Raw genomic sequence first — 12687 nt, 5'->3', positions numbered from 1 at the left:
CTTTAATTGATACAGCTTCATTAACACCTGAAACAGAGATGTCTTCTTTCCCCTTGGTAATGTTTGTATTACAACTTACATCGACCACCATGAATCGACAATGACAGTCAAAATTGCTTGCCATATTGGGCATTTCTTACAAAAAAAAAATATATAAAAAGCTGCTTCGGATTTCCTAATATATACAGAGTTTTTCACTTAAAACTCCGCACGCCAATAACTCCAAAACGAAAAGAAATATTTAATTTATGTAAAAAGTAGTCTAAGTGTGGGGTCAAGTAGACTTTTCCTAAAGTTTAAAAAATTCGACGCCTGCAAAGAGCTGGGCGTCGCGACGCGTCGAAAAATTATTCGATTGCAGAGACTTTGGAAATACGCGCATACAAAAGTACATATTATTTAAAAACTTTTTTGTTATTTACTCAAACTTATTTACTTTACCCGTTTCTAAGTTATACCGATTTAAAGTAAACATTTCTTGATTAATAAAAAATGTGATTAACGCTTATTTTTACAAGTATGCCATGAATGTTAGTTACTATGGCAACCATTGTTATCGCAGTTGTTTTAAGTGCAATTACAAACAATAGATTTCAACTATTTTAGTATGATTTTATTTATTATTTTTTATCGATTTAGTTCTGAAAACATGATAAATAAATTAAAAAGCAGTAAAATACCTACAATTTAATAACCAAAATTATTATTGCAATTAACTACATAATAAGACATTTCAAAAATTTTGTTCAAAATTATGCTCTACTCGAACACAACTATCAAAAACTTTTAACAGATGAGCTTGGGTCACTTGTAGGAGAGTCCTTCTTGTGATAGCGGCACACGCTGCACTAATTTTGTTAATGAGATCAGCCATATCTTCGATAGGTTCTTCATAGATAACGTTTTTTATGTAGCCCCAAAGAAAATAATCTGGTGGTGTAATGTCCGGGGACCTCGCCGGCCACCTTACCAGTCCATTAGTACCAAACCATCTATTGGGATATTCTCGGTTCAAATACCTCGTTACTATTTGGGCATTATGTGCAGGCGCTCCATCCTGCTGTAGCCACATATTCATTCTAGTGTCAAGAGGCACTTCTTCTAATAGTTCCGGAAGTGTAGTTTGAAGAAATCTTAAATAGCGATCTGCATTTAAAGTTCCTTCGTAAAAGTAAGGTCCAATAAGGAATCCATTTAATATGCCGCACCAAACATTGATACTAAAAATTCGTTGGTTACCTCTTTCTGTAATCCAAGGAGGATGGTTTTCGGACCGAAAACGACAGTTGTGTCTATTAACGATTCCATTACTTTGAAATCGACTTTCGTCGCTCCATAAAATTTTCGAGAGAAAATTTGCATCTTGGCTATACAAATCGGACAATGTCGCTAAGAAATACATTCTTCTAGCATAATCGCCTGGTTTTAGTTTATGAACTAGTTTACTTTTGTACGGGTGAAAAGAGTTTCTATGTAGAATTCTCCACGAAGAACTTATGATAACACCGGTATTTTCTTTTATCTCTGATAGGGATATCTTGGGGTTATTATCAACCTGCTGAATTACAGCAGCAGTATTTTCATCATTTGTAGCCGTCCTGTTCCTATCTCTTTTAGGTTTTATGAAGCTGCCATATTCTCTTAAGTTTTTACATAAACTTGAAAAGGTTTTTGCATCGGGGACTCTTCTATGCGGATAACGCCGTGCGTAAACTCTTTTTGCTTCTCTACAATTGCATCTGCATTCTCCAAACACCAGTAACATGTCTATTTTTCCCTCATTGCTAAATTGCACCATTTTCACATAATAATTCTTAGTTTTTTTTAAACCGAACAAATTTGGATATTTCTTGTGACAAAATGTGACAATTTTTTGATACAGCAATAACAACTTACGTTTGTAATTGCACTTAAAACAACTGCGATAACAATGGTTGCCATAGTAACTAACATTCATGGGATACTTGTAAAAATAAGCGTTAATCACATTTTTTATTAATCAAGAAATGTTTACTTTAAATCGGTATAACTTAGAAACGGATAAAGTAAATAAGTTTGAGTAAATAACAAAAAAGTTTTTAAATAATATGTACTTTTGTATGCGCGTATTTCCAAAGTCTCTGCAATCGAATAATTTTTCGACGCGTCGCGACGCCCAGCTCTTTGCAGGCGTCGAATTTTTTAAACTTTAGGAAATATCTACTTGACCCCACACTTTGACTACTTTTTACATAAATTAAATATTTCTTTTCGTTTTGGACTTATTGGCGTGCGGAGTTTTAAGTGAAAAAAAGTGAACAATCTTGATCAATTTTTCGAAAATCAAAATTCTACAATTTTGTGTCATTATCGAAACGCAGGAAATACTGACACAAAATTAGCGGAAAAAGCGCGTTTAAATAAAGAAACCCAAAAAAAATGTTTTTTATTTCAAACTTAGTTCAATATATCAAAATTTGAATCAAGACAACTTTTCGATTTTTCGAACACTGGCAGAACGTCGGTTTGTGACCGAGCAGGTTCATCTAAATACTTATTTAAAAGCAGTTCGAAATAATGGTTGTTGCACCACTTGTTCTAAACCGGTGTTAACTCTAGTTGTACAAGGATTTTATGAAACATTGGTCATATTTCTTGCCTGTAAAAAATATGTGTGTGGGTCTGAATTGTATCTTAACAAAAATCAAATTTTCCGTTCTAAATTAACTAAGACCAACGTTAGCTTAATATGTTGATTATTTATTAAGGTAAGGTTTTTTTTCCTTTATTCCCACATGTTGCGCCGTTGTGCACTGCTTCGAGCTGGTTTATTTTATTTTTCCGTATTTCGGAATTTAAAAATGTAGATTCAAATAAAGTTGTATTTCAGCTTGCCATTCCGAATAGGAAGTTCCTTTGTTTTTCAAATTTTATAAAATTCGACACACTTTGCGGCTTATGCGTATTCGAAGATTTTATACAACAACTCTTCCATGATTGAACGTTTAAACGATTAAACGTTTTTTTACCGTTATACCATTTACTCCCGACATGAAAGCATTTCTCGCAACACCGCAACATTCATATTTTTGTAAATAATTTAACAATTTTTTCTCTGAAAAAAACTATTTTTACACGGAAACTCAAGATTTTTTTTATTTAGAACTCTTAACTTCGTTCGTACTGTCATCTGTCGTTGAGCATTGAAACTAAAAATCTGAATGCACTGTAGAATCAAGACTAAATAATTTAGAACACCAATTATAAAAAGTTCCATACTTATTTCCAACCACAAATACCTTATTGCAAAAAAACATTATTGCTAAAAACCATTTCCTTACATATAAAAAGTAAGTAGTAGCAAGACAAGTGCAACCATATCGTTTTTTTTTCAAATTTGATGCAAGAGGTACAAATTTTATTCAAATTTAATTTTTTAATTTTAAGGCATATTTTGCAGTTCATCAGAACACTGAAACTTCTCCGATAGACATTTTAGACTATATTGAAGATTTTTTGTGTCGAACATAAAACTGAAATAATATGCGCTTATTTTTTTGTTGCCCCGTTAACAATAGAACGCTTCCGCTTGCGCCCTCGATTTGGAATTTTAAATGATCCGTTAGTAGTAACTATCGGTTTCTGCAGGAACCCTAATCCTCTGCGAGACATCATAATCACTATTATCAATAAGCCAGCCACTGCTAAACATAGGCGTACCGCAAATTTTGCCACTCTTCCCTATTCTGTACAACTTGGTCCGTTCATCTTATTGAGGGTTGCTCAGTATGTCATGAGTTATAAAAATTACAGATTTCAACTCGAACGAAAGAACATATTTCTAACTAACCAAACGGCTAGGTTTGTGCCATATGTCGTTAGGTGACGAAACTAAATCTAAATGCTTTCCTAATTTCCATAGGTTGAAGAAGTAACCAATCGCTACTTCAATTCTCCGAGTAATTCTAAATGTGTATTTATAAGTCACCCGGATATTAATAATAAATAATTTTATTTTTTCCAAAAGGTACCACGGCGACGGTCCAGCGATACCCAAACAGCGAATGCAAAAAGTGGCCGCATATGATTATGTGGTAGAAATATCGGACCCTCTGGCGTTGGATGACTTAATGACCGATCCGGACGAGATGAGGATGCAGGCGTTGATTATGCGCGAGAGGATCCTGGGACCTGCACATCCGGACACCAGTTATTACATTCGATATCGAGGAGCAGTGTACGCTGACGCTGGAAAGTTTAACAGGTTCTTTGTAACTTTTACTTACTTACCGCTTGCAAATTTACACTGGTTCTTATGTGACACTGATTGCTCGCCTCTACCAGTTAGGTCGGGTAAGGCGATCACGTGCAATTAAAGCTTGGTGGTACAGTGCAAAAAATTCAAAAAGGACTGTTAGTTTTGGTTCGTTTTGATTTTGCTGGAGAGACAAGAGTTAAATAGGTGGCATTGTAAGTGTTACATACTATTTACAAATCTACTGGATTCCTCCTGCTTCAGTTGTTGATAAGTCGAACTTGCTGACGTTTCTCCAATCAGCTTGTTGGATTCTGTACCTGCTCATATACTGTTTGAGGGAGTCTTTTTCAGGGAAAACTAACAATAACAAAATTACAATAGAAGCAGGCGATATTCTGGACAGTTTTGACGTCTAGTACCTCTTTACTACAGTTCCTATTCCTGAAACTCAACATAATTTTAGATAAATTAAAATCCGGGAATCCGGAATCAAATCTTGTAATCTTAATTAAAAGATGTTTGTCTGAATCCCATTGTTCTTGTATCAGTCAAATTTATAAACAAATTTCAGGAACAGTTATTGGTTCTCCATTATCACCAGTCATCGTAATAATATATTATGCAACAAGTGTGGTAAGCGGCATTTGACTGACTCGTTTACCGAACGTGTTGCATACTATACTACAGAAGTTTGCAATGCAACGCAGTCCATGCATTTGGGGCAAAGATTTGAGACAAAGATACATTGGAAAAACATGACAAGAAATATCAACTCGGCTAAACGAACATGAATGAGCCTTAAGCTAGGACAAATAAACTCAGTCAGCAGTTGCCGATTATAATCATGAAACCGGACTTCAAATCTTATTCGACCAAACTAAAATTCTTGCATTCTTGGAAAAGAATGGATAAAAATATCTAAATAACCATACAATCTTAACATGACTCAGGTATTTACCTTTCACCAGTACAAGAATCAGTGATCCGACACTCATGGGCCTTCTTTAACTCCGCCTCCCTCGAACAGTATACAGGCTTACCGGCTAATCTAAATTAAGCGTTTATCATTGGTAACTTTGTTATGAGTAAAGATACAAAGTCGGTTAAATTAGCAAACTACTAGCATTTTTAACTGATTTACGAAGGTGAAAACAGAGAAACAATTGTATATAGGGTGTAGAAAAAAATGAGGAAAACGTGCTCACCCTGTATATTTTTTACTCTAACTTTCGCAACTTGACTCTAATAGAAAAAAAAGTCTTATGCAATATTGGCCAAAAATTGAAAATAACCGAATTATCAGCACATACCTCTTTTAGACTAGATGCTATGAGTGGTTGCGAAATAAAACTCCATTTTCCTTTTATTGCTCTATTTGATCATAAGAAACAATCATAATAACACGAATTTTCACATCTTCATTTATTATAAAATTTTTTCGTCTCCTTTTAGCAAAAACGGTTTCATTATTTCTAAAGATTCGCTAAAGGCGCAGAAAAAATTGTTCAAAGAAGGCTGTGCAAAATAATGACAGCTCGGGCAAATAGAAAACTAGTTGTTAAAAAATTAGTTTTAATATGTTAATTATGCTATATCAATTATTATTTAAATTATTTTTAGTGTATCACTTATTCAAAAATAGTTTTTACACATGAAGCGCGACATGTTTGGTATGCAGTAAATCGTCGGGGTAAGGGCAATAAACCTATATCCACAGCGCACTGCACCATATGAACATTTTTTTCTGTGCCTTTACTGAATTTTTAGAAATAATGAAACCGTTTTTGCAAAAAGAAGACGAAAAATTTTTGTTATAAGTGACGAAGTCCCAATTGGTATCCTTGGATATTTTGAAGCATATCACGACAATTCTATTCGAGACAGTCTAAAACTCTAATCCATCTTTTAATACTGTCCAAAGGATTTTAAAAAAACACACATTTTGCCCTTATAAATTCCGACCAGCTCAGGTGCAGCAGCAGCCGAAGATGCAGAGAGAAGACTTTTTTGTCATTGGTATGTTAATTTTTCCCGGCAAAACACAAATAATTTTCGGTTTATTTTGTGGACCGACGAATTTAAATTTTCAAATTATAGAATTTATAATACAAAAAATCATCATTATTGCACTTATGGACCTATTCCTTGGCCTCCTAGGTCACCAAATATAACCCCACTTGATTTATACTTTTGAGATTATTTAAAGAACGAAAACACCCCTTAAAATAACTTTAATAGTTAATCATAAATTAATTAGGTTTCTTTTTTTTTCTATTTTCTTATTTCCATGTTTCTTACTCTCAAATAAAACAATAAAAGAAAAATGGAGTTTTATTTCGCAACCACCCATAGTCATCTAGTCTAAAAGAGAAATGTTCTGATAGTTCGGTTATTTTCAATTTTGGGCTAATATTGCATATGACTTTTTTTTCTGTTAGAGTAAAATAAAGTAAAGTTAGAGTAAAAAATATACACTTGTTCCATTTAAGTACAGAGTACATTTTTCTCATTTGTTCCTAAACCCTGCATTCACTTGTTTTTCTGTTTTCACCATCGTAATCAGTGGAAAAAATGTATATCTATGCTCTCTCGAGCAAATACAGAGTAGAATGCAAACCAGTTTCAGTTGAGCTCTGAAAAAGTCAACAGAATGATGGGCTTAGCAGAAGATTTGTAAATAAAATACCAAAATAAATTTTTTGTATGTTTTACAAAAATACTCTTTACATTTCAATTCCCATATACTAGAGATCTAGAGAAGCATGGTTGGGTAAAATCTTTTTGACTGCTTCATTCGATTTGAAATTTAAAATTTGAGTTGTAATCGCGAAAAGTGTGTAGTTCATTCTAACACATTTCCCCAAACAGATGGTAAATCTTTAAGAAATCAACTTTTTAAAATTATATTTGAAATTAAATTTTTTTTTGGCCCAAAATTTTTTTGATAAATTTTAATAGTGCGACAGTGAAAATTTTATTCTACCAGAGGGAGATCGCTCTTCTCCTGACAAATCGTATGATTGCTGATTATTAAATCCAAATATATATTTAGGGACTGTATTATGGTGCGCAGCATTTATTATGTTCCTGTTGTTAAAAACCTTGTTGTTGATTAATGTTAACCTCTCTTTTTGACCAATCTCAATTACACAATTACACCAATTTGTTCAAAAACGCATTCATAAGTTTCTAAGCTCATGCTATCGGGAATATATAACGTACATGTAGATAGAGTTACCAAAATACCCAGAAATCCATTATTTATTCTCGATTACCATTTACCCATAAATTCTCAAGATGATTATTCGTATTAAACTAAACTAAATTCGAACATTTAACAATCATATTCTGACAATGACATTCATTCACATTCTCTCTCTTTGGGCGGTTGTAGTGAAATTTATATCATAGCTGCTCCTAATATTTGTTAATAAATTTGATCGTTACAAGAAAAATGTTTCAGACCAGCAGTTTTCAATTGAAATGAGAAGATTTGATTCTAGATTCTCGGATATGTATCTGAAGTAACGTTGAGAGTTTCAGGAACAGAACCGTTAGAAACTGTAAGTCCAAACTGACCAGGACATCATTTGGATCTAATGTAATGACTTTTAATGGTTCAACGAAGTGAATTAAGTACGAAACTATCACTCTTCATTAACAACCGACGCAGAACGAATCCAAAAGAATTGTAAATAGAGTTCTCCGTCGTTTACAGCGCTAAAACTCAAAATTAACTCGTTAATTTTCTAATTCAAATCTTGAACCTTTTGATAAAACAAATCCTAGTTCCTGCTTTAGTATTTGTTGACGCCATTAGCTTAGTCTCGGATCTTATGAAAAATACGTTGAGTTTTCAGGGTGCCTCATAAAAATGTAACTCTATATTTTTCTTTGCTATATATCTCCCCAGATGCATAGAGCTGTGGAATTACGCTTTGGACATGCAACAGAACATGCTGGAACGACTCAGTCCCATGACCCAAAGCAGTCTGTTCAGTTTCACAGAACTGTTCTCGTTCATGATGGGCGAGGAAGGAAAGAACACGTCGCGAGGGCGGATCGTACCCTCGGTCCATATATCGGAGATTCTCAGGGTGTTTAAGAAGGCGGTTAGGGAGGTCGAGTTGGGCGGTCGCATGCTGGAGCGAATACCGTATCAGGACCGCGACGTGACCTACTTGACGCGGGTGATGGTGATCACGATGCACCTCGGCGGTCTGTTGACCAAAAGGTTAGGACATCAGTCGTGCACGCCGACCATCAACAGGCAGATCCACCAGACCCTCTATGATCTGGTCAAGTTGGGTATCAAAGGCAAGCTCGGTCGGGGAGTTTTGCATTTGGCTTGTTGCCGGGAGATGGCGCTACTGGGAAGGTGAGCGAACCATTTCTCTGCGAGGCAACCTGCAATAGTTATCAAGAAATTTTAAATACAAAAGTTCTTTATATTTAAGGGAATTTTTAAATTATTCACTTTTGCACAAGGTGCCCCACTTCTTCGGTATCGACATTGACTTTGGAAGTTTAAACGTGACACCCTATATTTTATTGTGTTTTTGGATTTAGTGGTGAACAAAGGTAACTTTCATCAGACCGACGTATTTGATTTCCGAACAATTTAGGAAATCTTTAAGGTTATAGGATTGTTATTAAAAAATCAGCAAAAGCTCGTAGATAGATATTATGCTAACTGGTAATATTTAAAAAAGGAATAAAAGGACTATTTACAAATCTTCTGGATTCCTCCTGCGTCGTTCATTGTTGAATCGAACTTGCTGACGTTTCGCCAATCATCCTGTTGCCAGCAGGATTGATTGTCGAGACGTCAGCAAATTCCATTCAACAAGAACTGATGCAGGAAGCATCCAGGAGTTTTGTAAATAGTATTACAATAGCCTGTGGAAGTTTCAAGGCTTGGGTTTAATGAATTTTCGTGATTTGTAAATGCCAAGATTTCATTTTTTTAAATGACACATTCTCTATATTATTGCTTTGCTCTTACGGATATGGACCAGAGAGGTACTCATATATGGTGATTTTTGTAATATATGTTTTAAATTTAAATTCTCGCTATTCTCTCTTGGCCGAGTTACACATTTTTTTTTTTTCAAATTTCTAGGGCCATATTAGATAATATTTTCCTGTGCTAATTAAGCCATTCTGCTGATGTGCAATAAAAATTATTGAACAGGGCACTAGGTTTCTTTTAATTTTTTACAATACAGAAAGCAAGTAACTGAATTTGTTTGTAAAAGACTGGAACAGTTATTATTTTTTTTAATATAAATGTAATAATTACCAACCCCCGAATAATATAATTATAATTAGAATCCTGAAATAGTAAAATAACTTGGTAACTTATTTTAAAAATGCACCGTTTAATTACTCTATAAGCTTTTGGTACAAATAAGGAAATAGTTGCCTCTGATATTTGAAAGCTGTACATTATGCTTCGTTAAGTTTCCTATGTAGCTAGAAATCTTAAAGTTACCTACAGTTTATGTTCTGCACTTATGACATCTCTAAAACTTGTGTTAATTTTTTCTATCTAAACCTTGGTCAGTGTCCGTTTTAAACTCTTGTTTAACAAATTTTAAGCCCGCTTTATTTTTATCTTCTAGCCTGGATAAGGACTATGGCAGCATTTATTTTCCTAATTGTTTTACTTTTTTGTATAACAGATTACAGCTTAAACATTTCATTTAAATAATTAAACACTAATTCAAAACAAAAATGGTCAAACATTACTGGCTGAACTGTTAAATGACCCTGATGAAGCCCTTCCCAGTGCAAAGGCAGTATGCTTAGTCAACAACTGAATTATGAATTATTATCAATGTAAAGCTGGCTGGCTGAAGTTCGAAGCGTTAGTGGTATACGCAACGAATTAAGCAGTACCGATATTTCAAACTCAAAATGTTACTTCAAAAACAAAAGTAACAAAACGTTTCCGAAAACCGCGGTGAGAGTGTTTTTGCAATATTCATTAGAGGTCCGATTATTTAGTAAAGAATACGTTGACATGATTGTTTTCTGCGCGAACGTGATTGTCTCTTTTCTGTCTGTCTCAAGCAGTGGTAATTTGCTCTACCAATGGCGTAAGCGAATAAATACATTAAGACGTTAGTAAGATAATCTAATTATTCCATGTTTGTACTGATTTTTTTTTCTTTTACACGCATATAAATAATGCCTCAAAACACTAGGGTACTAAAAAGGTCTGCTTTTAAAGAAGTTGAAAGGCAAATAAAAACACAAGCATCAAATTAAGAAATTTATTGTTGTAGGCAGTAGTAATTTTTTCGTTGGCAATAAAATCCAATTTTATTTGTCTAGTAAGTAATTTAATAATAAATAATGTAAATAAAAGATATTTTTTCACAAAGTCGTTACAGGACAAAAAAATTCGAATGTATTTTTATCCTGAATTTGATAGAACAGCTATATACTGCTGCCGGTACTGTCAGATTCGAGGTTACTTTTTTCGCAGGATGCAGTATTTACTGTGAACTGCATACCATCAATCGTATCGTCAAATACATGATCTCTTTGTATGAGTTCTTCTTGGTGATTTTTCACATGTTTGCAAATTTTATCCCATCCCTCAAAAGTAACTTCTGAACATTTTTGCCGTGCATCTAGCAACTTAAATGTGACATTTCTACTTGACACCCTATTTTTAACCAAGGCCCATATTTTCTCTATGGGATGGTAAGGTGGCAAGCACAGAACTTGTCCGAGTTTTTGTAATAACTCATACCGTTTGTACTTGATGGGAACTCTTAAATTATTTTCTTGAATTATCTCATAAATTTCAGGTTTTGTTATTTTTTCAGTCGCTGATATATTTCTTTCCCTCAGCCACTCAACTAATTCAATTTTTTTGATTGCACTAGTGACGTTCTTTTTTAGCGGCACGTACGTACCTACGTACGCATAAAATATTTATTCTTGAATCACCCTAAATACCTATTCACTTTTTTGTGCTTAATCAATAAATCAAAAGGCTTTTTTTACAGACATAATCTATTACTTGCTTTCAAAAATACCTATGAAAAATTGGTGCCGTAATAACCCCTTATTACTCGTTAGCATTTTATGGCTTTATTGTTATCCAGGTATTGGCCACATCAACGTAAATAACATTTTAAAAAGGAGATGAAAAGATCTTTGAATTACTTGAAAGAAAATACATTTTTATGCTTTGCGATTTACTTAAATGATGAGAGCGTTTTTAAAAACATTTATTTATACAAAAAGCAAAATAAAGTTTTATTCGGATTAGCGGATACAAAGGCTCGAATAGTTAAGAGCAATTTTATAATGTGACAATCGAATAAATAGGGCTTTCGATGCGGTGTCAGCGAGACGTTATCTTCGCTTAGCTTTGGGCTTCGTCTGCAGTTTGGGGCACATAACTATTTGAATAATTTTTCGTTTGTGTTGGATTTTTTTTTACTGTTTTCTGTTAAATATTTTTTTAAAAAGATATATTTTAATTACCGCATCGAAAAATCAACAAAATCCATTTTCTTGACCAGCATGGACTATTATAAGTCTTCCCTTGGTCCCACTGGTCTTTGAATATCTTTAGAAGAGTCATCGAACCAGCCCTTATCTGGTGTGTGGCTACTATGTATATATGTTTCATCCGTATATTTAACATTCCACCCTTCGAATCCAAGTTTCGTGATTTCTTGTAAATATTGAATTCTTTTTAGGTGGATATCATTGTTTTCCATCAAAATTGTACGTTTATCTTCTGTTTTTTACAACCTGCAAACTCATGGTACTTTTATTTCTGTTTATTTGTTTAAATTACATCACAAAACAACAAACATATTAGTAAATGCCTTACTTGAAGCCCATTTGGCCCAACAGAGTGCTTAAGAACTAACGCTTATGTTATAAAAATCCCTTTGTATAGTATTTTCTGACTAATAACTGAAAAGAAAAGTAGGTACAGTAATTAGTTATTTAATTTTAAATTCTTACTAATTTTGCTTATGGATTTCATTTGTCCTGGAATAATATGTCCCAATTTTCTTGAAATACTTGGCCTCTTTTTCCTGGGCGTGCAAAGACAAGTGCTTGCACCATCTCCTACATAGTCAACATTCACTTTTCTTGGCTCTTTTTGAATCCCAAAGATTTAGATACATTGGTAGCAGCCTTATAAAAAAATTATAAATTGCGAAACATTGTTAACGATTTCTCGCTGTTGACTATCAATTATTAAGCCTTTCTTGTCTATTTTTTTAGGGGACATCTTAGATAAATGGACTATCTGCTTCAGATAAAAATATATTTTCAATGACTAGAATAAAACAAATAACGTTCAACATATTTTTTTTTTTTTAAATTAAACTTTTAAAAACACTATCACAATATGAACACTTTTACGCAGTGTATAGATAGTTCATAAATTGAAGCCGACACTGAGCGGG

General features: G+C 33.7%; 1 protein-coding gene across 2 annotated transcripts in view; it reads left to right on the top strand.

Annotated features, from left to right (window-relative positions):
• The window catches only part of LOC132701520 (protein fem-1 homolog CG6966), a 77011-nt gene that overhangs the window by 48384 nt on the left and 15940 nt on the right, over window positions 1-12687 (top strand). For both annotated transcript variants that reach the window (XM_060669503.1, XM_060669504.1), the window contains exons 6-7: window positions 4007-4243; window positions 8151-8615. In XM_060669503.1, the coding sequence (XP_060525486.1) occupies window positions 4007-4243; window positions 8151-8615 (702 nt within the window). The remainder of the gene's footprint in view (window positions 1-4006; window positions 4244-8150; window positions 8616-12687) is intronic.

This window comes from Cylas formicarius, unplaced genomic scaffold (genome assembly GCF_029955315.1).
Source record: "Cylas formicarius isolate icCylForm1 unplaced genomic scaffold, icCylForm1.1 PGA_scaffold_4__25_contigs__length_36172078, whole genome shotgun sequence".
Lineage (NCBI taxonomy): Eukaryota > Metazoa > Arthropoda > Insecta > Coleoptera > Brentidae > Cylas > Cylas formicarius.
The sequence above is the reverse complement of the archived record's forward strand: the minus strand, read 5'-3'. Positions and strand labels throughout refer to the sequence as shown.